We start from the raw sequence: 26,771 nt of genomic DNA on the forward strand, positions 1-26,771 counted from the left end.
CGGAGGGGGGGAGGGTTCCGATGAGCGGAAGGTCCACTTTAGGGTGGACCTCCGCTTTAAACCCCCCTCAGTCCCAGACCAATTTTCAGCTTTCAGCGCTGATGCACTTTGAATGACAATTGCGCGGTCATACAACACTGTACCCAAATGAAATTTTTATCATTTTTTTCCCCACAAATAGAGCTTTCTTTTGGTGGTATTTAGTTACAGCTCAGAGTTTTATTTTTTGCTAAACAAACAAAAAAAGATGCAAAAAAAAAATAAAATCATGTTTAATAGTTTGTTATAAAATTTTGCAAACAGGTAATTTTTCTCCTTCATTGAAGTGCGCTGATTAGGCGGCACTGATAGGCTGCACTGATGGGCTGCATTGGGCACGGATGGGTGGCACGGATGGGTACCACTGATAGATGGGACTCATGGGCACTGATGGGTGGCTCTGATAGGTGGCACTGCTGGGCACTGATGGGCGGCACTGCTGGGCACTGGTAGATGACACTGATGGGCACGGATAAGTGGCACTGGGGTGCAGCACCTTTGAGGCAGATTGTGGGCACTGCTGGGTGGCACTGTGGGCACTGCTGGGTGGCACTGACGGGGGGCACTTTTTAAACATTTGGCACTGCAGGGGGCAGGTGGGCACTAGCAGGGCTGGCCGTGATCGGGACTGATGTCCCGATCACGGCCGCTGATGATCGGCTTTTTTTTTTTTCCGATTTACCGGCTCCGTTATATCACATGATCAGCTGTCATTGGCTGACAGCTGATCACGTGATAAGGGGTCGGGATCGACCCCCTTGCACGGATCGGTGATCAGGTAAGTCTCATGGACTCGCCGATCACAGGGGGCGCGCAGGCCGCTCGTGCACGGGACTACGTCAATAGACGTAGTCCCGGCAAAGGAGATCCGCGCTGTAGCCGTCATTTTGGCTATAGCGCGGATCTCAAGTGGTTAAAGAACTTTGAAGCAAAATTAGGATCACAGCTCATCAATGCACCCTGCTCAGTGCCCATCTGCAGCCTCACCTTTCCCATCATGGCAGCCGCGCCAGTGTTGGTTTATACCTGCTGTCTCCGAGGGAAGTGGAGGAGCGAGCGCCGCTGAATTACAGAGCCGCAGTCTCCTGTGTACTTGACGCTCCGTCACTCACAGCCGCGCCTCCTGGCCCTGCTCATATAATAGAACAGTGGCCCAATGTGGGGACAGGAGGCAGGGTCATGACTAACGGAGCGCCGGGTACACAGGAGATTGCGGCTCTATGTAATTCAGCGGTGCTCGCTCCTCTTCCCTCAGAGATGGCAGGGATCGGTGTATAACACGCACCCATAATTTCCCCCTGATTTTAAGGGGAAAGAAGTGCGTGTTATACGCAGATTAAATACGGTATTAAAGATTCTAACTGCCAGCAAGAATGAGTCCTTCAATTTTAAAGAGCACCTGTCACTTCAGATCCATTATGGCAGTGCCCACGTTAGCGGGCATCCACTCACCTGCTGCCACCACATCCCTCGCCTTGTTGTGTCACTGCCACATCACCAGCTGTCCCAATAAAGTGAATGGGACTGTCGGTGAGTCAACAGCAGGTCAAAAGAGGAGCCGCTGCAGGACAGAGATGAGTTACTCCTTTACAAATTTATGATTTAAGTCAAATCCACCCCGGTGAGCCCTAAGGCCCTCAGGGCTTTCACACTGGAGACACAGCAGCGGCTCTTTCAGGAAGCTTTGCAGGTACTATTTGTAGCGCCTGCAAAGCGCCCCAGTGTGAAATCAGTCTAAGCCCTGGTACACACGGTCAGACATTCTGACAACCAAATCCGTTAGATTTTGTCCAAAACTGTTGCATACACACGGTCGGAAAATCCGATTGTACATAACGTGATGACATTATTTCGTTACGACGGCACTACGTTCAGGCTAGTAGCCAATAGCTTTGGTCTAGGAATTTGATCTGAGCATGTATGGCACTTTGTCCGTCGGAGTAGGCTACACATGATCAGAGTATGTCCAATCGGAGCATTTTGTGGGAAAATTTTGTTGGAAAACTTGGTCCATCGGGTACTCTGATGGAGACCACACAGTCGGATTATCCGACAAAACGGTCCGATAGGACACATTCCGTCAGAATCTACAACCGTGTGTACAAGGGCTAAGAGTAGTAGGTAGCCTTTACCTGGAGCTGTTTTGCACTTATGCAGATGGCTTCCTCAGTGATCGTTCCAGAACACGTTTGGTTGTAGTCCTACTACCCTGTTTCCCCAAAATTAAGACCTGGCGTGATTGTCGATGATGGCTGCAATATAAGCCTTAACCCCCCCCAAATAAGCCCTACCCGGTTTCCCCAAAAATATGCCCTAGCCTGAAAATAAGACCTACACCCCTTCACTAGGGCTTATTTGGGGGATGGGAATTATATTGCAGCCGTCACCGACAATCACTCTAGGTCTTATTTTTGGGGAAACAGGGTAGTTATACCATGGCCTGGATAAGTGGGCATCTTCACATAAATGTTGACACAAGTCAGGTGCCAGCAGGAATGGTTTGTTTTGATCTAAATTTTATCTTCACTTTGGAATCGGTGCTTGGCATCTGTCATAATTATCTATGGTACCTTCACTGAGCAAGAGTGAGATGTTGCTTTTTCTAAAGTGGTGGGGGGGACATGAATAAGCACCAATTTTGTAGCGGAAGTCAAAATTCACATGATTGGGGGGGGGGGGGGGATGGGACATAGCAGTGATTGCTTTATAAATGACAATGGTCCCAAAAATGTGTCAAAAATGTCCAATGTGTCTGCCATAATGTCGCAGTCACAATAAAAATCGCTGATCGCTGGCATTACTGGTGGAAAAAAAAGAAAAATATTAATAGAAATGCTATAAAACTATCCCCTATTTTGTAAACGCTAAAACCAATCAATCGCCAATTGCGGTTTATTTTTTTTTTACCAAAAATATGTAGAAGAATATGTATCGGCCTAAACTGAGGGTAAAAAAGTTTTTTTTTTTTTTTTTTTTTATTTTTTTTTTTTATATATATATATATTTTTGGAGAAATTTATTCCTAGCAAAAAGTAAAAAATATTGTTTTTTTTTTTTTTTTTTTTTTTTCAAAATTGCCGCTCTATTTTTGTTTTATAGCGCAAAAAATAAAAACCGCAGAGGTGATCAAATACCACCAAAAAGCTCTATTTGTGGGGGAAAAAAATGCCAATTTTGTTTGGGAGCCACGACGCACGACCACGCAATTGTCAGTTAAAGCGACGCAGTGCCGAATTGCAAAAAAGGGGCTTGGTCCTTTGGCTGCAAATTGGTCCGGGGCTTAAGTGGTTAAGCTTTAATAATAAAACCTGGAAGCTGATTGGCTTCTATGTAGAACTGCACCAGATTTTACACTCTCCAGTAAGCAGTGAACGCTCTGTTACATTTTAAGAAGAATCAAAGTTTGTAACCCATCAGGAAGCATTACAGTCTCTGATATTGATCTGTATGTTGTCTGGTGGACTGAAATAAACTTTGGAGTGAGCAGAGATCGATGTATGATAAATTCGTTACTTGTCTGATCTAGCTTGTAGCTGTTTTTTTCTACCTGTTAATGTCTGGCTTCTAACATCCATGTATCTCCTGTGTGAGCATTTTCAAAAATGTCTTTCTTTTCTCCACAGGAAATAGATGTTAGAGACAAGGAACAAGCCGAAAAGGTGGATGATGTCCTGTTATTGCCAGGTAATAAACGTTGAGTATATGTCTGGTTTGCTTCTCTACCTATCCAAGCCCCCCATGGACCTGAATTGGAAAAAATGTACACAATGATTTCCTTTCATATGCTGTTCACTGTGTAAGAGTAATTCTATCTTGGGTTTGCTTTGCTCTCCCCTGGCACTCTACAGTCACTGTGCATGAGCTAATGTCACGCTGCGATTGGCTTTCTCATTTAAAGCGGTGGCGGCTGTTGCTCAAAATTTTTGGGGGGGGGGTGCAAACTGAAAAATACTTAAAAAAATAAAATAAAAATAAAATAAAAATCAATTGCAGCCACTGTGCCATCATATGCAACCTCCGTGGCTACACTGGGGAGAAATTCATCCTCAGTTTCCAGAAGCTGCAACATCCTTTTAAGTAGTACTAAAACCTCAGTTTTTTTGTCCTAAGAAACATTTGTCACAGTTGATCACAGGACATGAAATACACTGCTCAAAAAAAATTGAAGGCTCACTTTTTAATAAGAGTATAGCATCAAGTCCCAAACTCCTGGGATATTGATTAAGTAGCAGAGAGGGGTTGTTTATCAGTTTCAGCTGCTTTGGTGTTAATGAAATTAACAAATACACTAGATGGGCAACAATGAGACCTCCAAAACAGCAATGGTTTTACAGGTGGAGGCCAGTGTTATATATATATATATATATATATATATATATATATATATATATATATATATATATATATTTTTTTTTTTTTTTTTCAACTATTCCTTTTCTGACTGTTTTCACTAGTTTTGCATTTTGGCTAGGGTCAGTGTCACTACTGGTAGCATGAGGCGATACCTGGACCTTATAGAGGTTGCACAGGCAGTCAAACTCCTTCAGGATGGCACATCAATATGTGCCATCGGTAGAAGGTTTGCTGTGTGTCCCAGCATGGAGGAAATTCCAGGAGAAAAACAGTTGCTCTAGGAGAGCTGGACAGGGCCGTAGAAGGTCCTTAACCCATCAGCATGACCGGTATCTGCTCCTTTATGCAAGGAGGAACAGGATGAGCACTAAAAAATGTCCTCCAGCAGGCCACTGGTGTGACTGTCTCTGACCAAACAATCAGAAACAGACTTCCTGAGTGGCTGGAGGACCCGACATTCTTTTTAGTGGGCCCTGTGCTCACTGCCCGACATTGTGGAGCTCGATTGGTATTTGCCTTTAAACACCAGAATTGGCAGGTCCACCACTGGCACCCTGTGATTTTTCAGATGAGAGCAGGTTCAGCCTGAGCACATGTGATCGACGAGAAAGGGTCTGCAGAAGCCATGGAGAACGTTCTGTTGCCTATAACATTATTCAGCATGACCGGTTTGGTGGTGGGTCCAGACCAGTGATGGTCTGGGGAGGCATATACATGGAGGGAAGCACAAACCTCTACAGGCTAGACAATGGCACCCTAACTGTTGGATCAGGATGAAATCCTTGGACCCATTGTCAGATCTTACGATGGTGCAGTGGGTCCTGGGTTCCTCCTGGTGCATGACAATGCCTGGCCTCATGTGGTGAGTATGCAGCCAGTTCCTGGAGGCTGAAGGAATTGATACCATTGAATACCACCAAGCTCCCCTGACTTAACTCCTTCAGATCGTGCTATAGCCAAATGACTGCTATAGCGTGGACCTACTTTGCCGGGAGTGTCCTCCCCTTTGCAGGCTCCTTGCGCGCCCCCCCTGCGTGCTGTGATCGCTGAGTCAATGAGACTCGCGTGATCGGAGTAAGGAGTCGATCCTGTCCCCTTAACACGTGATAAGCTGTCGGCCAATGACAGCTGATCACGTGATGTAAACAGAAGATCGGTAATCGTTTCTTTTTCTCACACTGATGGCGTGAGGAGAAAAAAAAGAGCCAACCACCGGCTTCTGTGCAAGGGACACTGGTCCCGAAGAGGAAGAGGGGAAGCTGCCTTATCTGTGCCACCTATCAATGCCCACGAGTGCCCCCTTCAGTGCTAACCATTAGTGCCCACCAGTGCCGCCTATTAGTGACCTTCAATGTAGCCCATCAGTGCAGCCTCATCAGCGTACATCAATGAAGGAGAAAAATTACCTGTTTGCAAAATGAACAAAATATAAAACTGTTTTGTATTATTAATAATAATAATTTTTTTCTTTTTTTTTTTTTGGTCTTTGTTTTTTTAACAAAAAATGTAATAAAAAAAAACAAAAAAAAACCCGGAGGTGATCAAATACCACCGAAAGAATTTTGGTACAGGGTTGTATGACCACGCAATTGTCATTCGAAGTGCGACAATGCTAAAAGCTGAAACTTGGACTGGGCAGGAGGGGGGTTTAGGTGCCCAGTAAGCAAGTGGTTAAATCCAATACAACACATCTGGGATATTGTTTTGGTTTTTCCGAAGCTGCCAGGTTGCACCTCCATCTGTTCAGGAGCTCAGTTATGCCCTGGTTTAGATCTGGGAGGAAATACCCCTGGACACCACCCGTCGTCTCATTAGGAGCATGCCCCGATGTTGTCAGGCATGCATACAAGCATGTGGGGGCCATACAAACTACTGAGTACCATTTGGAGTTGCTGCAATGAAATTTCACCAAAATGGATGAGCCTGTTGCATAATTTTTTCACTTCAATTTTTGGGGTGTCTTTGAATTCAGCCCTCCTTGTAGGTTGATATTTAATTTCCATCAAACGATGTGGCGTCCTTCCGTTCCTAACACATTACCCAGTCCATGTCAGTATAGATATCCAGCATTATATTTTTCCCCTTTGAGATCTTTTTTGAGCAGTGCATTTGCTTTCCAAAATGTTCAAATCGCTTACAACTGGTACCAGTCTCAAGCTTGCTGCGGAGTCTGTATTGTACACTTCACATCGTCCCCGTTGAGTACTACCTCCACCATTAATCTTCAGATTGCAGACAACAAGGGGTTAAGTCTCATGGGTGGCATAGCTGGCTGTTAAATACATTCTGTTTTTAAATACCAGGAGGTAGATGTGTCATGGGGCTACAATCCGCACAGGCCAATTTGGAGATTGCTGGTGTGTTATATTTATATATATATATATATATATTTTAAAAAAAAATATTTATATGTATATTTTAAAACTATAACCACAGAAGATCATCCGTAGTAACAAGAAATTGTGTGTTCTGCTTTTATATCAGAGATTATTTCCTCTTGCACGGCTGTTCTATTGTCAGCAGCCCTCTGGGTTATTTCCTCAGGAGGAAGTGCTCAGTGGTCACCATTCTCCTGATGTAATGTGTATTGGAAGGAAGGGGTGAGCAATGAGCTTGTTTATTTGTCTGTGCCGACCAGATGATATCCGTAATTTTTTATTTTATTCTTTTAATTAACAAAAGTAAAATAGGAAATCGGTGGCCTGAAAACAAACCAAGGTTTGGAAAAGTAAAAAATAGAATTTCCTTTTTTATGTATAGTTCATGAAGTGACGGCGGACAGCCCTGACTCCTGGAGCACAGTGCTCTCCTATTAAAATGTGGACATGTCCCATACCTAGTAGGCTGGGGCTTTCAGGGGCTCTAGCAGCTTGTTAACCACTTGACCTCCAGAAGATTTTACCCCGTTCATGACCAGAGCATTTTTTGCTATTGGGCACTTCGCTACTTTTAACTGGCAAATGTGCGGTCATGCAACACTGCACAAATTAAAATGTTGTTTTTTTTTTTCAAATGAAAGAAGACGTTTTTAAGGAAAAAAAAAACCCCCAATTTTTTTTTTTCTGCTATAAAACCTATGTAAAAAAATCTAATTTCTTCATGCATAAATTTTAGGCCAAAATTTTTCTGCTACATGTCTTTGGTAAAAAAAAATCCGGCAAGCAGCATCTTTGGGGCGGTTTGGGAGTGCTGTATTTAGTGCTCCCAAAACGCCCCCTGCCCATTGAAATGAATGAGCAGCGCTTCCAAAACAATTTGGAAGCACCGCAGCATGGGCGCTTTTAACCCCTTCTTTGGGGTTAAAGCACTCCGCTAGTAACTGTAAAAGACCGCTCAGACGGTGCTAGAACTAGCAGCGCTTTAGCACGAACACGGCCGTGGCCCCAGTGTGAAAGGGGTCACACTGACATCAACAGTGATTAGTAATAGTGAATACTATATGCTGTCACTGTACTAATGATACTGGCTGAGAAGGGGTTAACATCTAAGGGCAAAAGAGATTAAATGTGTTAACACACACAGTAAACATTGTTATTATGTGGTACTTTCACTAAACAATCTTGCTGGGGTTTTTTTTCCCCCCTGCTCTACAAAAACAAAACAAAAAAAACAGGATCATGTGTCGGTGCTCAGAGCTCTGTGTGGTTCCAATCTTTCCACCATGGCCATGACCAAAGAGCTGTCCAAGGATGTCAGGGACAAGATTGTAGAACTACTCAAGGCTTGAATAGGCTACAAGACAATCGCTAAGCAGCTTGGTGGCAGGGTGACAACAGTTGGTGCGATTTTTTATTTGCAAATGGAAGAAACACAAAATAACTGTCGATCTCCCCCGGTCTGGGGCTCCATGCAAGATCTCGCCTAGTGGCGTTTCAATGATCATGAGAACGGTGAGGAATCAGCCCAGAACTACACCGGAGAATCTTGTCAATGATCTCAAGGCAGCTGGGACCATAGTCGCCAAGAAAACAAGGTAACACACTACACCATCAAGGACTGAAATCCTGCAGTTCCCGTAATGCCCTCTGCCCAAGCAAGCACATGTACATGCCCATCTGAAGTTTGCAACATCTGAATGATTCAGAGGAGAACTGGGTCAAAGTGTTGTGGTCAGATGAGACCAACATTGCGCTCTTTGGCCTCAACTCGCTGTGTTTGGAGGAGGGCGAATGCTACCATCCTACCATCAAACATGGCAGTGGGAACATTATGCTTTGGGGGCGGGGGGGGGTGTTTCTGCTAAGGGGACAGGACAACTTCACTGCATCAAAGGGATGAGAGACGGGGCATGTACTATCAAATCCTGGGTGAGAACCTTCATCTCTTAGCCAGGGCATTGAAAATGGGTCATGTATGGTTATTCAAGTAAGACAAGGACCCAAAACACATGGCCAAGGCAACAAAGGAAGGGCTTGAGAAGAAGCACATTGAGGTCCTGGTGTGGCCTAGCCAGTCTCTAGACCTTAATCCCATAGAAAACATGTGGAGGGAGCTGAAGGTTCGAGTTGCCAAACATCAAAATCTTAATGATTTGGAGAAGATCTGCAAAGAGGAGTGGGACAAAATCCCTCCTGAGATGTTTGCAAACCTGGTGGCCAACTACAAGAAACGTCTGACCTCTGTGATTGCAAACAATGGGTTTGCCACCAAGTACCAAGTCATGTTTTGCAAAGGGATCAAATACTTATTTCACCCATTTAAAATGCAAATCAATTTATAACCTTTTTGAAATGTGTGTTTGTTTTTTTTTTTGTTTTTTTTTGTTCTGGCTCTCACTGTTAAAATAAACCTACCAATAAAATTATAGCCTGATCATTTTTGTCAGGGGGCAAATGTGCAAAATCCGCAGGGGATCAAATACGTTTCCTCACTGTATATCCAGTAGATGGGAGACTTTTTGGGTTGGATAAAAAGACTAAAGCCAAAAACTTGGGTAAAGTTGTTTCAGAAAGTGTCTCGATAGGACTGGCAGTCATGTCATTAGGTGCAGCAGTAACCAGATCTTCTGTATGTCTCTTGCAGGTGAGATGCTTCTTTGTGAAGCCAACAATGTCTTCAAGTGTTCTCAGGAGGAAGGATCTCAGCGTGGAGTCTGCGGGAGACTCCTCTGCACCAACTTTAAAATCACCTTTCTGTGTGAAGAAATGCCAGATGATAATGTGAGCAAAGTCGTCTTCTTTTCTGGTTATGTGCTTGACATTCAACCATAAAATCAGTTTTAGCTGCGACATCACCCCTCCCAGCTTTCCAACATCACCGCTCCCAGCTTTCCAAGACTGAACTGCATGCAGAGGGTTTTGTTTTTTTAATTTTTTTGGTCATTTTTAAAAAAAGTTTCTCTTTCCAAAAAAAAACAAAACAAAGGAAATCCTGTGGGGTCCACAACAAACCAATACACAGTAAGATCAGTAGCCCGGAGGGGTTGCAAATTTTGTAGTAGCAATTCAACTTCAAATAGTCATGGCATTCAACCAAAAATATGGGAGTAACAGTATAGCTTCACTATTATCAGCCAGGGCCAAACCTAGATGGGACCAGCCATAACTTAGCAAGGTCAGCAAGCAGGACTCAAAATGTTACATAAAGTCCTTCCCTTCCAAAAATAACTATAAGACAGGCAGAAGAAATAAAATAAAAAAGAGCGGGGATGAAAAAGGATCCAGCGTTCATCACTCCTAGGGGGGTCAGAGCACGCCAGCATCAAAGACACTGAAGAATAGTAGAGCTCCACAAGGAGTTTTACTAAAATCTTGTGTATATAGTCCCTTATCATCCCCTCCAAGAGTTTACATGCTATTGATGTTAGACTAACTGGTCTGTAATTCCCAGGGATGTATTTTGGGACCTTTTTTAAATATTGGTGCTACATTGGCTTTTCTCCAATCAGCTGGTACCATTCCAGTCAGACTGTAAAAATATTAGGAACAATAGTATGGAAATTACTTGACTGAGTTCTATAAGTACCCTGGGGTGCAAGCCATCTGGTCCCGGTGATTTATTAATTGCAAGTTTTAATTCTGTCCTCTATTAACTATGGAGGTGCTTCCTGTGATGTGTTATGAGGATAAACACTGCAGTTTTGGTTACTTAGCCCCCCGATTCCCTCGTGAAGACTGAGGAGAAGAATAAATTCAATACTTTCACCATCTCCCCATCCTTTGTAACCAGATGTCCTTCCTCATTCTTTGGGGCCAATATGGTCTGTCCTCTGATACTGTTTACATACTTAAAGAATTTCTTGGGATTTTTTTTCCTCCTCTCCGCTATGTGTCTTTCATGTTCTATCTTAGCTGTCCTTATTGCACCCTTGCATTTTTTATTTTTTTTGCATTCTTTATAAAGTCTGAATGCTGATGATCCCTCAACCTTGTATTTTTTTTAAAGCCTTTTCCTTTGCTTTTTATATGCATTTTTTATTTTAATTAAATTTTTTCCGCTGTGACATAAAGTATTGCAGTGACCGCCATTTTATTCTCTAGGGTGTTAGAAAAAAAATGTATAATGTTTGGGGGTTGTAAGTAATTTTATAGCAAAAAAGTGTTTTTAACTTGTAAACACAGTCTGAAAAAGAGGCCTGGTCTTTAAGTGGTTAAAATGGAATTCTGTTTTCTCTTCTTTATTAAGCCCCAAAATCGAAGTAGTGAAGAAATCAACTTGAGGTGTCGATGACGTGTAACATTGTCAGGAATTAGGCCTCTACAGGCCAATTCACACTATAAAGGGCAGCAAATTGCAGTGCAGCCGGAGCGTTCTGCGCTCTGCATTGCAAGTGCACTAGGGGGCAGTGGGAGGGGCATTGCACTGCTTCATCCCCCCCCCCCCACTTCCTTTTTTGTACAAGCTTTATTTGAAGTGTGCAAAACTTGCATTTCAGTAACTGCAATCTTGGGCGGCACGCTGTGCTACTTGCCATTGCGATCTGGGCCAGTGTGCTGCTATAAAATGCAGCATGTCTGTATTTTATCCCACTATGCTGCAGTGCTGGGCTGCGTTGGAGTGTGAATGGGAAACAATTGCAAAAATGTAATTTTTTTACCCATAAATACATTTTTAGAAGATCCTTATTTTCTTTCAGTTGCTCCTACATATAAATAAAACCAATTATATCTTTTGGAAGTTACCCCAGTACCTAATAGGACAGTCTGGAAGGGGGAATAGGGAAATACCCCAATATGGGGGGTCTGTAATTGTGTGTGTAAAAAAAAAAAAAAAAAAAAAAAAAAAAAAAAAAAAGCTAAACCCTGCTGGAAATGAGTAACCTGGTATTTATCTTGAATGTAAATGAATACAAGGGTGGGTATATAGCTGCATGCAGGCTTTGGCTTCTCGCATGTCCTGCATATTTGTGTGGTGTTGCTTTTAAAGAACAGGTTCTCCAGGATAATTGTATACATTAAAAAAAATAAAAACATCTTTAGGAGACATGTTAAGCTTATTGCACCCTTGAAGAAACAAAACTTTTTTTTCTTTTAAAGCAAACTTCACCTAAACAGCTTGGTGAGTGAAAATAATTGCTCAGCTCACCCCTACCAGAAAGTCAGGTTTTCTTTGTTTAAAAAAAAAAAAAAAAAAAAAAAAAATGACTTTAATTTTGCATCCGTTTGATTGCTGAATGAGATATTTCAAACATTCACTTTAAAGTTTATCTCTACTTTTGTTGAGACAGATACTCCCTGCTGCGTGATCAATGTATGTGTTTTTTTTTTTTTTTTTTTTGTAGCAGCTACCTGTTTCTGTTCTGAAGAAATAGCAGTTTGTTTCCTGTGCAGACTGATTCTGAATGGGAGCAACTGGTTCATTTATAATCGCTTGGTGAATCCCGGTTTCTGATGTGGAAAGCAGCAGGGTCTACTTCCCTTTAGACATATTCTTATTGCAATGATCACTTTTATGAGAAGTGCCGGCTGCAATACCGGAGTTATGGCTGATTGCTTCAGCCTTAACCCTGGTAAACCACTTCAAAGCTGCAATGTATATACACATATTGCAGTCTGTGGATGATAACCAGTAGACTAGAGGAACTCGGAGCTTACATTTAGGTGTTCATTCCTCTCTCTCAGTAGCCAAATGGTGGACTGAAGGAAAGTGGAGTGTGTGATGCTGAGGAGGAGGTGGCAATATACGAATCTGTTGCTTGACCCTGCATGGGGGGAAAAAAACAAGAGTTCATTTTGCTGATCATCTGTTCTGGAAAATGCTAGTTCTCTGGCTGTCTTGTTGCTTTTTTGAGACCTTGACATGTGACAGGTTTGCAGATAAGGTGATCTGCGTTCACTGATGGCATGCTTGTTCCAGGTCAGTGACCCCAAATTATGGGGATGTCTAAGACCCCAAGGATACAAACATTGAGGTCAGTAACGGCAGCCTTGTATTTCTCTTGGTACTCCTCACCTTGGAGTAGAGCTGCACGATTCTGGCTAAAATAAGAATCACACTTTTCTTTTTCTTTTTTGCTTGGAAGATAGATCATGATCCTCACAGCGTAACATCATCTTTCACTTTTACTTTACATCTTTTACTGTGGTGTGTTTGTGTTTTTTATTTATTTTTTATTTTTTTTTGGTTATTCGTTGAAGTGTATTTTTTTTTTTTTTTCCCAAAAAAATTGCATTTGAAAAACCGCTGGGCAAATACAGTGTGACATAAAATATTGCAGCAATTTACATTTTCATTCCCCAGGGTCTCTACTAAATATATATATATATATATATATATATATATATATATATATATATATATATATATATATATATATATATATATATATATATATATATATATATATATATATATATATATATATAATTTGGGGGTTCCAAGTAATTTTCTAGCAAAAAATATTGATTTTTAACTTAAACAAGTGTCAGAAAAAGATTTAGACTTTAAGTGGTTAAACTTCCTGCATTTACAGTTTTTAAAAAAATGTATCAGACTACATGGAGTTTTTTTTATTTTGCATACAGTTTATCCCTTTTGATCTAAAAAGGAAGAGTTGGTTACAATGTTTCATGTTAAAAAACTTGGCAGACTTCTCAGATGTTTTATTTTGACAGCTGAGTGAGCAGATAGGTCTCTCCACTTGTTATATGAAAGAATTGGCAAACTCTGCAATAGAGATCTTCAGGGGGATTGAATTGATTTTTTTTTTTTTTTTTTTTTTTTTTTTTTAATGATCATTTAAGTGCAGCTCTACCTTGGAGTCCATCAATGGGGAACCAGTTGTTTTACTAAGGTGAAGAAATAAGTAATCGTGTGTTACTACAGAAGGGAATCTAGGCTTAGGACTTCCCAATTTTCTTGTAAATCCCCTTTTAATACATCTCCTTCTCATAAGTGTTTTGTATTTCATTTTATTCTGACCACGAGCCAAATTCTTGATTCCTGTGTAATAGCGGATGACTTGACCCATGAAAACATATGACTTCTTGGCTGTGTTGGCCGGACCGTGTTTGTTTTTTTTTGTTTTTTTTTTTTCTTCCCTGTCTGTCTGGGAATCGCCCAGTTCTCCATGTTGTTCCAGCTTCTTACTATCCATAATCTGACTTTGTATTACTTCTCATTGTTTCTCAGACACCGGAATTCAGGAACAAGATTGTTGGTGAAAATGACATCACCCTGCAGTGTGTGGACCAGATCTATGGAGGTAAGGTGATCACAGGTGGGCCACTTTAATGGGCTTATTATGTGATAACTTGCAAAGCGAAGGGGCCTACAGCAACCAATCAAATTTTGCCTTTCATTAGATTAGCACAGCCAAGTGAAATGGAGATGATTGGTGCTGCTCTTTGTCTTAAAAATTCACCTATGCATAACGGTCCCTCCCCAGATTTGCAGGGTAAAGCTAATACGGTAGAACCTGGAAGAAGCCTGCTGTCATGGAATCATGAAAAATCAGAGTTTCTGTGACCTCATGCTTGTTTCAGCTTGGTAAATTCGGAATCAGGATGGCAGACCTGGGGCCCCCATGCCAAAGCATTGTGATAATTGTATCCTTACAAGTTCACCGATTTCCAGGAATTTAACACTTTCCCACCAAGCATTACACATATATGCAGCCTAACAGAAGTGGGTCTTTAGTGTTGCATATATCATTGTCTTGAGAGCGAGCTGCAGAGCATGAGGACCAAGCTGTCACTTACACCTCCAGCTCTCGTTTTAACGATGGGGAAATTACCGCAGTCCCTGTATATCCCACCTCTGTTTATTTTTTCTCTTGAATGGAGAACAAGATGCATTAAATATTTTTTTCTTGCTAAAGGAGAAAATTGTAAACTTAAAAAGAAAAAACTGTGCTTGGGAGGGGTGGGTGGTTTGATCTAGCTCAGCGATCATGCTCCCAGTCCATGTCCATGTCAATGGTCAGGGTGAAATGCCAGGGTCTGTGTTTTTTAGGTTCGTTCAAAAAGAATTTAGTTTCTGCATGTTGTAGGTAGGATAAAAAAAAATAAAAAATCTGCATTATTGTGCACAAACAAAAAATACACATGTGATATCGCTGTGATCGTCAGATGTAAGAATTTATTTTGAGTTGTTCTTTGGTGGTTGGTTGTGGTAATGGCAAGAAATATATAGATAGATATTTTTTTTTGTGTGTGTGTGTGTGTGGTTTTTTTTTTTTTTTTTTTTTTTTTTTACAATTTTTTTGTGCCACTTTTCTTGATATTAAACAATACAATGCCTATTACTATTTACCCCAAATGATGATACAATTTGTCCTAAAAAAAAACAAAAACAAAAAAAAAAAACATGGTATAATCCACCTGCTATATAATATGTAATTGCGATGATATGTATAGTTTTAATAACACTGCAAACTTATAAACAGTTTTCAGGCATTAGGATTTGTGTTACATTCGTCATGACTGGGTGCAAAAAAATAATCTATCTGTATGGTCATCGGTTGAAAGGTAGTCCACTAGTGAGAATTAGGGGAATTTTTGTGTTCATAAGGAACAGGAAGCGTGCTTCTTTAAAAAAAAAAGCCATGGGGGTTTACTAGCATAGAACAAGTTATATTTTTCACTGGGCAAATAGTATTGTTTGTGTCTGCAATTGTTTAGCTTTAACAGGTTTGGGCCTAATGTACATAGTGTCCCATAGAAAGTTAATAATTGGCCAAGATTGTTGTTATCATACCTAGTTTAAATAGAAAATCTAATCTCAAATGGCATATACTGATGTGATTTGACATCATGCTTTGTGGTGAGGTTATTGTGACCCATCTCCATATCCTGCATTTTTCATACCAATTCCCAAGTTGCATAGTAAGGTTGAATAAGGATACCGTTCCATCCAGTTAAGCCTGGGTTCACACTAATGTGGTGCGGGAAATGTGCTGCGGTCCATGCGTTTTCCACACCACATTCCAGTCAGATTACCCTTGTGATCTGCTGTGTGTCAATACAAAGTTCATGTGTAAATATTCGCTAGCACACCATGGCTCTTCAAAGAAGTCTGAACCTTTTTAATAAAAAAATTACAAAAAAGGACAATGTTTTAGAGACACGCAGGGCCCCTTTATCAAGCATGTGGTGTGTAACATGCCTGACAAAGGGGCCCTGCATGGCTCCGAAAGATTGCACATTTTTGGAATGTGATCATTTTTTTTATTGAAGAAAGAACTTCATCTAAAAAAGGAGATGATCAAATTGTATAAACATCTTATGCAGTGTACACACAACCGAACTTTCAGCAGAGTTCCAACGGACTTTCCGAACGGACTTGGCCACACACAATCACGCCAAAGTCCGATGGATTCAAACGTGATAACGTACAACCTGACTAGAATAAGGAAGTTCATAGCCAGTAGCCAATAGCTGCCCTAGCGTCGGTTTTCGTCTGCCGGACTAGCACACAGATGACCTGATTTCTCGCTAGGAACTGGGTCCGACGGAGTTATGGCAGAAAAATTTGAAACGTGTATTTCTAAAGTCCGTCAGATTTTTGGACAGCAAAGGTCTGATGGAGCCCACACACAATCGAATTGTCCGGATTCGTTCCGTCAGACCTTTGCTGTCAAAAAATCCGGTCGTGCGTCATTAAAGTTGAATGCCGGGTATGTAAATATTTTTCCCAACAGCCACAAAGGATATGTGCTCCAGATGCCTTTGCAAACCAAGTTATTACTTTGTTAAAGCGGCAATGCAACCATTATATATTGTAGGAAGCAGAGCTGTGGGAGAGATCCAGCCAGCCCACCTACTACTGCCTGTAAATAAAAAAATAAAATAAAAAATAAAAAATAAAATAAAACGGTGGTTAGAGGTTCTAATCCAATCTAACCCAATCTTGCGCCATCCAGAACAAAGGTCAAGCTTGTTGTCACACTGCCCTAATTCCAGCATGTTAGTCTGATCTTCATCTTTTTATCATCCTAAATAAATTATTTAGCAAAGTTTTTGCCCTTTTCAGTGTTTGACGATAAGAAGAAAGTTCTTGTATCGGGACTATTGCTTAAGAAATACCCAGAGAAGTTAATCATCTACTGCAAGGATTTCCGAGTGTTCCATTTCTGTCTGACATACACGAAGGAGGAGGAACTAAAGAGGGTAAAAGATACTAAACCTGATTTTATACTGATAAACTGAGAATTCCAGGTTTACTTTCACTTTAATCGTTTTTAACAGCAGCCTGGCCCAAACAAATTATTTCCATGCCAGAACGGTCTGGCCGCTGGGCCAGCTGTAATAGACTGTAGTAGGCTTAGCTACATACAATAAGTAGTGCTGTTTTATGGCAAAAGTACAAGAACGTTCTTCCCTGCTGCCAGGAATAAAGAGAAATCCACCACTCAGGAGAAGCCTTGTATTATTATGATCATGGAATGCAAGGCTTCCTCTGATTGGACCAGGTGAAAAGGTGGGTGGTGGATGATATTACTATGTTCACTTTGCATAATAAGCAAAAACCGTGTATTTGTTGAAAATTTACAATGCATCTCTTCAATGGTGGAGCTGTGCTAAGACGGACTCGACCCATCAGCAGTGAGGAAATGTCTTCTTGTACTGCTGTGCTAAAGCTTAGAGGAGCTCCAGTTAAATTGTGTTAGAAGTCAGCAGCTACAGTTTTCATAGCTGCTGACTTTTAATAAGCGCGCACTCGCTTGTCCCAGGATCCAGCGCTGTATTCGGCCAAGCCGTGTGTTCAGCCTGTCTTCTGTCCCCAGCACTGGCATCTCAACTGTGGGCACCTGGCTGTGATGGCTTGTGGCTTCACAGCCGAGTTTTCACTGCGTATGCGCGAGCGTGCTGCACATTGTGAATGGTCTTGCAGACTTCTGGAACCCGTGACATGTCCCAAAAGACTGCAGGGAGGGAGGAGTGGAGGAGAACTTCTGCTCAGATTGTCTAGGTAATCTGAGCGAAAGTGGGAGTGTGTGTACCTGTCAAGTCCAGTCCCGAATACAAAAGTGACATTTCCTAAAAAGAGCAGGGAGGAATTTGCCCTTTTAGGTGGAGCTCCGCTTTAAGGCTTTTTAAAGCAGCCAGAATGTTGCGGCAAGGAAATAGTAGGTTTGGACCAGCTTGGCCCAACCACACTACTTAAAGTGAAATTAAAACCTGGACCTCCTTTTTTTTTTTTTTTTTTTTTTTTTTTTTTTTATAAAGGTTAGGTTCACCATTCTGGAAAAAATACATGTACATATTTTTGCAAAAAAAAAAAAAAAATACATTTATCAGTAGACAGGGTTGCAATCTCAGGCTCCTGCAGATCCATCTTCCTCCTGTATGAGCTTTGTGTTTGTAAGCCGGAGGACATGTCAATAGACTACAACATATCTGAGAGGCAGAAATTGCTCAAGGAACCCTAGGGCTCCATGGAACCCTGTTTGAGGAACCTAAACGCTATTATAGAAAAAACACAGACCAGTAAAGCACCCTACAAGATCCCGTTTCGACAGTAGTCGGTCTTTAACATCAGCATGAAGTGAACATGGGTCAAACCAATTATCAAGGATTCTGCATATTGCCAGGTGAAGATCCAAGGAGCTCAAAACAAAAAAATAGCAGTGCGGAATCCTCATTATAAGGATACAGTAATTCAATTACTGTATCCTTCTAATGTGAATCCCAAACTGCTATTTCTTTGTTTCTGTCCAAAACCCTGGGTCTGTAATTGTGTATTAAGCTGGAAGGCCGTTCTTCTGCCCTATGTATACTCCAGTGTTGCATGCAATTTTTAGCTTATACTGGTTTCGGCAGTTATTCGCTTTTCTCTTAAAGAGGAAGTAAAGACAAAAAAATTTTTTTTTTTTTTTTTTTAAAACACACCCTATAAGGCAAAGGCATAATGAGCTAGTATGCATAGCATACTAGCTCATTATGAATAACTTGCCTGAGAATGAAGCCCCCAAAGCGGTCCTCTGTCTTCCTCTTCGCCGCTGCCATGGATCACGGAGCGACTTCCGGGTCTCGCAGCTCCGGCGCTGTGATTCGTGACCTGGAAGCCACCAGGGGTGGGTGATGCTCCTCCAAAATAAGGGTCTAATCACATCTATCCAAGCATTGGTGGTGCATTTATGTATGCATGTTATGTCACACAATTATTTGAATGGGCTGCCAAGACAACAAAGCGGTCCTAAAACCGAACTGGCAGCATTTTTATAAAGGAGTGCAGTACCAAGCATTGGAACACAGGTGTGTTGGTGTAGTAAATTGGGGTGGCATTCAAACAATACTGTTTCATGGTACTTGCGTTTGCAGGAGCACACATTACCGCAAGGCTTAGGCCTGAACAGCCTGTAACTGTGTGTTTGTAGCCTTGGGTTGGAGACAACCGCTCATTTTGAAGTTCTGGTATAGCGGCGACAGATTTAATGGGAGAAAATCATCCACCCGAGATCTTGGCCAGACAGAATGACCTGGCAGCATCTCAGGCCCTGCACTGCTCAATGAGAAATTTGTGTTGGTGGGAGTTGCTCTTTATTTTATTGATTTATTTTATTTCCATACATAAGTGATATCTTGGCTTATGTACTGGTATTCTAATATGTAAGCTGTACTACTTATGTGTTTCTTTCTTAGATTGTCAGTGGAATCATTCATCACACGCTAAGTCCAAAGCTTCTGAAACTTCTTTTCTTATTCTCATACACTCAAGCTGCCCCGTGTTACATAGGTAAGTGCGGAAGATACAACCTAAATGCATGCCCTCTCTGTTATTGTGAGTTGCTAATTCTAAGCCTTGCATATGTATAGAAAAGCATCTCAAAATGGCAAATCTTGAAGTGTGTTGTCCATTTCATCACAAATCCTCATATAGAACCTTTTCCAGATTTAAAGTCCACTGTGTGGAGGTGGGTATTCGTGTAAAAGAGGAATTATTCTACCCGTGTGACCTTCTGTTCCTTGGCTCTCTATCATTCATTTGGCACGCCTCTGATTTGTCGGATGTATGGTCCCCCCCCCCCCCCCCCGCCCGCTTTACGCTGTGGTACCATCTGTCAGCTACCACATGACTACTGTGTTCTCTGGTGAAGCAACAGTAAGCAGATGCAACCACAGTGCTGCAGGGGACCAGTTGTTCGATGTACCCATCAGCGGGTCATATGCTAAGCGTTCTTTAACTTTTTAAAAGAATAAAAATTCAGGCAGTTAAACGGGTAAATATATTTGTACTTATATTAAATGTGTTTTTAATTTTTTTTTATTTTTATTTTTTTTGCTACAGAGGTACATTAAAGCGTACCTCCCAGGTTGCCCAGGACAGTCCCGTGTCTGAGAGGTCTGTCCCAGGTTCCCGGGCACCTTCATTCTGGGACAGTGTCCTGGAATTAACCCCTTGGCCGATCTGATGCCCACTAAAAATTCCGCCGCATCAACGCTGTCACTCACTGCCCTCGTGTACTGTACTCCTGGCCTAGACTGCTATTATTTACCACTGGCCGCTGCCTGGCTCACTGCCCAAACTGGGTGCTAGCTGCGGCAAGCCTGGCGTCTAGCAACCAGTGACGTCGTGACGAGGAGGAAAGCGGGAACCCAGCATTCAGAGCGGACCACCTCCTCCCTGTATCCTCTCCAGCAGCATGGGTGTCACTTTGATCTGTGGCAGCAGCACTCCCCTCTCTCCTCCTCTTGTGTGTCGCCCATAGCCCCCCGCCCCCTTTACTGCATCTAGATTGCGGCGGCTCCGGGCTGTGGCTTTCCCTACATCTCTAAACAATGCGCCAGAGCTGAAGTGCAGATCAGTGGCGGGTGGTGTGCGTGTGGTGCAGCAAACAATGCACCCACCTCCCTCCCCAGTCATTTGCTAAGTCACCCCCCCACCACTTACCCCATGTAGGTTGCGGCGGGACTTCTCATCCCCTGCAACACGTTGTGTGTCTCCCCTCTCTTCTCCTCTGTTCGACTCCTCCCTCCTCCTCCTAGGCAGCCAATCGGATCGCCTCTCCTTTTGGCCAACTAGGTGACAGGTCTTAGGATCCGCTTCCTGATTGGCTGGAAGGAGAATCAATGTGACAATAGTGAGTACACATGTGCTATTGTCACACAAGTGGGTGTCCACTGTGCCCCAAGCCCACCCTTTTTTTTTTTTTTTTAAAGCCTATTAGAGCCTTAGGCTCTAATCGCGTGCTTAAAAACAAAAAACAAACAAAAAAAAAAAAAAAAAATTGGATGGAGGGGGGGGGGGGGTGGGGGGGGGTGCGTCCCTTATGGATGGGCCGCCACTGCTGGATATCATCACAGCCATAAATACCTGACTATTCTAACAGTGAAACGCCACCCACGGGTTGGGAAGAATGCTATGCAATAAATCTGTGCCCCCTAATTTCATAGGGCCAAGGTATTGGTGCCAAAAAATTATTCAGAATAGAATAATCTTGTTTTTATTATCTGCGGTAATACTTATTCATGTTTTAAGAGTGCTTGGGATTATTGGTAGCAGGATCATTGTTGTATTGATGATGTATCAGGATTACAAGTAGTAGATTTAGTATGATTATTGGTACTAGAGCTAGTTTGATTTTCTTTTTCTTAGTACTATTGGTATTAGTAGTGGGAGTATTGTTTTTGAAGCAGCAGTTGCAGTCGGGTTGTTGTATTTTTTTAAATTTCTGTGATTTTTCTGCTTTGTATTAGCGGCAACCACCAGGGATAACACTTTGATGTTTGACACACTGAAGGACTGGAGGCTAGAACTGGACCGCACCAAAGGAAACCTGGGTTACAAAGTGCTGTCTGTCAATGAGGATTACAGATTGTCGGAGAGGTATGGGATCTGTCATGTAGGAATTGAGCCCCGCTGTTTGTATAGCATGCCGTGCTGATGTAACACTTCTATCTTCTGTTCCTGCAGGTTACCCCCTTACTTTGTGGTGCCAATATCTCTGCAGGAGGAGAGTGTTTCTAAATTCCAGGGAAGGGGAATACCTGTAAGTAATTATAGATCTATAGAGACCAAATCTTTTCTCCTTCCGGGTTCAGTTGGCCTTGTAAATGGCCACTAGTAGAACTTTCTAGTAGGATAATGTTGTTGATGTACTAAAACTGGAGAGTGTAAAATCTGGTTTAAAAAAACCAATCCGCTTCCAGGGTTTTTTTATTTTATTTTTTTGTCTAAGCTTAATTGAACAAGCTGAAGTGAGAAGCTGATTGATTTCTATCTGCACCAGATTTTACGCTCTCTCTCCGGTTTTAGTAAATCGACTAGCTGCTGTGCCAAGTTTTTTTATTTATTTATTTTTTTGACCATGCCCAACCTACGAATTTCTCAGTGTTTGTTTTCACTTTCATGGCAAGTGTTGTGTTGTCTCAGCACACAACCTTCTGTGTTGTGAATGCATATATGTCAGCTGGGCAATAAATCGCCATTTCCCATCACATATGCGTTACACCAGGGTTTCTCAACTAGGGTTCCTCCAGAGGTTGCTAGGGGTTCCTTGGAGCAATTTCTGCCTCAGACAGTGGCGGCCCATCCATTAGGGGCGCCGCCACCCTCTATCCACGCCACCCTCTATCCACGCCACCCTCTATCCACGCCACCCTCTATCCACGCCACCCTCTATCCACGCCACCCTCTATCCACGCCACCCTCTATCCACGCCACCCTCTATCCACGCCACCCTCTATCCACGCCACCCTCTATCCACGCCACCCTCTATCCACGCCACCCTCTATTTGTATAATAAATATACTTTCATTCATAACATTAATCTATCCACGGCTGCCGCGGCCACCCCCTATTCATGCGTCCGGCCCCTTTCAGGATGCCTGAATTACAGCGATGGGGGTGTTTTTTTATTTTTTAAGCACCTGATTAATGGGCTTCAAAATAGGGTGGGCTTGTGAGCCTATCTAGGTGTTACAACAGCTAATTAATATTTGCGGTTAAAAACAAAACACTGATCCTCCATCTGGCTAATCAGAACACTCAGACTCCCAGTTGGGCGCCGAGGAGGGAGGAAATGAAAGCCGCCGCCGTGATGAACTGCGGAGAGCAGGGGAATGGGAGGCTGCCGCCGAGCAGGGGAAGCCACCAGTGAAGCAATGGGATAAATGCTACCAACCGGGGGGTACTGTTTGTTGCCCCCCCCCCCCCCCCCCAAAAAAAAAAATTGCCACTGGCTGTCATTGCTCTCAGAAGATCAGTTCCCACTGACGCTATTGATCTTTTTATCCATCTATAAGGGGGTAATTCTTCCCAATGACCACAAATGTAAGGCACATTCTTCACACTGACTATCACGGTAATGTGTCATGAGTTGTAAACAAAGTAAATTTCAGCAGGGGTTCCCTTAACCCGGAAAGTTATTTCAAGGGTTCCTCTGTGTTGAAAAGGTTGACAATTAAAAAAGAACATAAGAGCCGCTCCACAACACCAGCAGTCAATTTGACCTGCCCCAGAGACAGGCATTTAGTGCCCTGCTCCAATGCATCTCCATTACTAAATGGTAATTTATGCCCCTTTCCTCATGATTGTGCTTTAAGCAAGTGGCACTGGTAAAAAATTTTATTTTTTTTTTTATTTTTTTTTTTTTTTCCCCCTTTTAGGCTTCCATCACACTTGTGCAACTTTTCATGTGACTTTGGAGATCAAAGTCGCATGACAAGTCACAGCCCATTTTCAATGGCACCCGTTCAAATTGGTACAACTTAAAGTCGCAGCGACTGAAAAGGTGCCTGCATTACTTTTATGCGACCTTGATCCAGAGCGTGTAAAGTTGAATCAAAGTTGCTCTCAAAGTCACACTGGAAATCGTGCGACTTTGGCGTCACGCTAGTATGAATGGAGCCTTAGTCAGACATTCCTCAAACTTGTGAGGAGCCCTGTGTGCAATATACAGCCGGCTGATGACAGTTCTCTGCAATTTTCTCTTGTTTATGTAGGTTTATGCTGTATGTATGTGTCGTTTGGTAAATGTAGTACAAAAGGAAAATCTACAATAATCTAACCTAAAATCCTATAAAGGTATTTTACATTCTAGTGAAACACACTGATGTAGGTGGGGTTCACCGGTGTTCCCGAAGGCTCTGTAGCCAACATGTTCTAGGATGTGTCCATTTAGGCCCCTTTCACATGGGTGCCTCCGTTTGGCGGACTCCGCTTGCTCAGCGGGTGATTGCTCCGCTGATCCCTGATGAGTAGGCAGATGATGGGTCTGTCTTTGCTCACTGTGCACAGCGGAGTTGGGCACGGTCCCGTTCTCTATGAGGAAATTGGGTGAAAACGGAATGCCTGGTCTGTTTATAATCCAATCCAACAGATGGATGTAAAATAGGCCTATGCATTTCATGGACAGTGCCACTTTGTCAGCCCCTTGAAGATGGCACAGATGAAACCTCAATTGGTACTGTATAGATTATATATAATTACATAGATCTATGTAATTTTTATAATCTATACAGTACTAATTGATGTTTAATCTGTAGAAGTCACACAACATACTGGAGGCCCTGACGAAGCGGCACTGTCCGTGAAATGCGTAGGTCATATTTCTATTAATTGTTGGGGATCTGCACACCCTGAACTCAAACCTAATCGTACAAACTGTAATGTACTTTTTAAAACCTGTTTTTATAGTAAATTGGCTATTTTTTTTCATAAGTTTGTTATTGTATTTCATTTGTTTACACTTTTCAGAGGCACAATTAAAGTCCCATCCAGTTCCATATATTTTTTGAAACATAGTTGCATATCTTCCCGGGATGGCGCCTCTGTAGAAGTATTAGTATTCCACATTCACCCCACCCCTGCATATAATGTCCGATTTTTAGTTCTGCCTAAAAACTGTCAGGCAGACCTGATTGGACAGCCCGTGTTAAATGGGCCTTAGTAATAGGATTGTCAGCCTAATATCTTTTCTTAAAGTGGGAGTAAAATCACTTGGTTGATTTTTACATATAAGAAGGCTTGCCTGTAAGCACAGTAACTATCTCCTAAATGTGCACCGTTTAGGAGATATTTACTTGCGAAGCCGCCGGTGAAGTCACCGGCGCATGTGCTCTGAAGGAACGGCATATGCGTGCCGTTCCTTCAGAGTCCTGTGCTGTGAACAACATTGTGGCTCATCCAATCAAAAAATTGAGGCCAGCCAACCTGGAAGGAAGACGGGTGAAGATGGAAGCCCTGTGAGCAGTGATAGTGTGCTGCTGGACGGCTTAGTTTTAAGGTAAGTTTCACATAATATGCTAGTATGCGGTATAACTTTGCCTTGCAGGTTTTGTTTTGTTTTTGGAAAAAAGCCAGTGCTTTCACAGAAAAATAAAATGTGAATGAACACCCTACACATCCCTGTCCACCCGGGGGCCCCGTTGCACTTACCATCATGGATGATGAGCGGTCAGTTCCCGTGCAGCGGTCCAGCGATGGTTTTTTTTTTTTTTTTTTTTTTTTTTAAAGCTCCTCTCTTCTTCCCCATCCTGAGAGATGATTGGTCAAAGTTTCTAACACGTGACTAATCAAAATCACTCAGATCCGTCCCTGAAGCCCTAAGACAAGATGGGGAAGAAAAGTGGGGCTTTCCATTCCCTGGAGCACTGCACTGGCTGCATTGCAAATTACGGCTCATCGCCCACAGAGGTAAGTGCAATGGGGACCCGGTGGGGGATTGTGTAAGTTCACCTTTTCACTTTTTGTGAAAAAACGATATTCCACTGTATTGCTGCAGCAGTCAGTATTTCTGCAAGTACCCCTGATTCAGATTCTGTGCCAGTTTTTTTTACTTTGCAGCAAAGCAGGTGGTGACAGGGTCTCTTCATAGGTCTGTATGTTGCATTTTTATTTTTGTGAAAGTGGATTTTACTTAAAATGTGTTTTTGTTTCTCATTCTCGTCTGGCATTAGATTTGGTGCTGGTCTAGTCAGCATGGCACAGCTCTGTGTAAGATGGCTTCCCTCCCTAAAGAGGTGGATGATAACGCCATCCAGGACCAGAGAGCTTTCCTCAACAGGTACATATCATGTGTTGGTGCCTTCGGTATATTTCTTGTTATTATACAGTGGGACAGAATATTTGTAAAGCTGAGCTCCAGCTTTCAGTCTTGCACAGTTGTACAGGTTCCTCCCTTCTTCTGAAATTACTCTGATTTTTTTCACTGCACATTGTGAGCTTCTTACAGTGTGCATTGAATGCTGCAGCAAGTCAGATGCAACCTGCTTCATTTCCCTGCTAGAAGACATCCAGCATCATCTAAGCCTTAGTGTCCCTGGCCTTCTCCTGCCACTCATTGGGTTTCAGTTCTTTCATTCATAGAAGCTCAGCATCACAAGTGGGCAATACCATGGTGGTCTGTTTTTGAAGAAGCTATGTATAGCCCCTTCCACTACCCATGATCTACATGCATTGCACAAGGATCCAGTGATGACATCAGTAGGGCTTAAAATACAGTATGTAATGAAAATGTTTTTATTAGAGAAAAAATAAAAAACTTAAATCAACAAGTTGATGAAAGTGGAGAGCTAAAAAATAAGTTTTCCAGTGCAATTGTTCACTGTTTTGATTATTGTGACCCCTGGGCATAGTTATAAGGAGGGTCTCCTCTGCAAATATGCATTGCTGTTGTGCTTTGTGACTGCTAAAAAGGTGAAACTGCTCTTCAGTGTGAGATTAAACCCAGGAGCCTGCATCCACTCTATCTGGTCTCCCACAATACACAGAACATGGAAATTCAATTATTTTTGTAAATATAAACTGCTAAATACATAGTAGGTTAGGTTGAAAAAAGACACAAGTCCATTGAGTCCAACCTATGTGTGTGATTATATGTCAGTATTACATTGTATATCCCCTGTATGTTGCGGTCGTTCAGGTGCTTATCTAATAGTTTCTTGAAACGATCGATGCCCCCCCCCCCCCCTGTGGACGGGAATTCCACATCCTTGCCGCTCTTACAGTAAAGAACCCTCTATGTAGTTTAAGGTTAAACCTCTTTTTTTCTAATT

General features: G+C 42.3%; 1 protein-coding gene across 1 annotated transcript in view; it reads left to right on the forward strand.

Moving 5' to 3' along the window:
- Positions 1-26,771, forward strand: part of MTMR12 (myotubularin related protein 12) — an 87,318-nt gene that overhangs the window by 38,178 nt on the left and 22,369 nt on the right. Inside the window, exons 2-9 of the mRNA XM_077462903.1 lie at positions 3,663-3,723; positions 9,415-9,551; positions 13,963-14,035; positions 16,804-16,940; positions 19,416-19,509; positions 21,471-21,600; positions 21,688-21,763; positions 25,674-25,780. Of these exons, the coding sequence (XP_077319029.1) occupies positions 3,663-3,723; positions 9,415-9,551; positions 13,963-14,035; positions 16,804-16,940; positions 19,416-19,509; positions 21,471-21,600; positions 21,688-21,763; positions 25,674-25,780 (815 nt within the window). The remainder of the gene's footprint in view (positions 1-3,662; positions 3,724-9,414; positions 9,552-13,962; positions 14,036-16,803; positions 16,941-19,415; positions 19,510-21,470; positions 21,601-21,687; positions 21,764-25,673; positions 25,781-26,771) is intronic.

The sequence above is a fragment of the Lithobates pipiens genome, unplaced genomic scaffold, assembly GCF_037356315.1.
Source record: "Lithobates pipiens isolate NorthernLeopardFrog02 unplaced genomic scaffold, aLitPip1_a1.2 Scaffold_3, whole genome shotgun sequence".
NCBI lineage: Eukaryota > Metazoa > Chordata > Amphibia > Anura > Ranidae > Lithobates > Lithobates pipiens.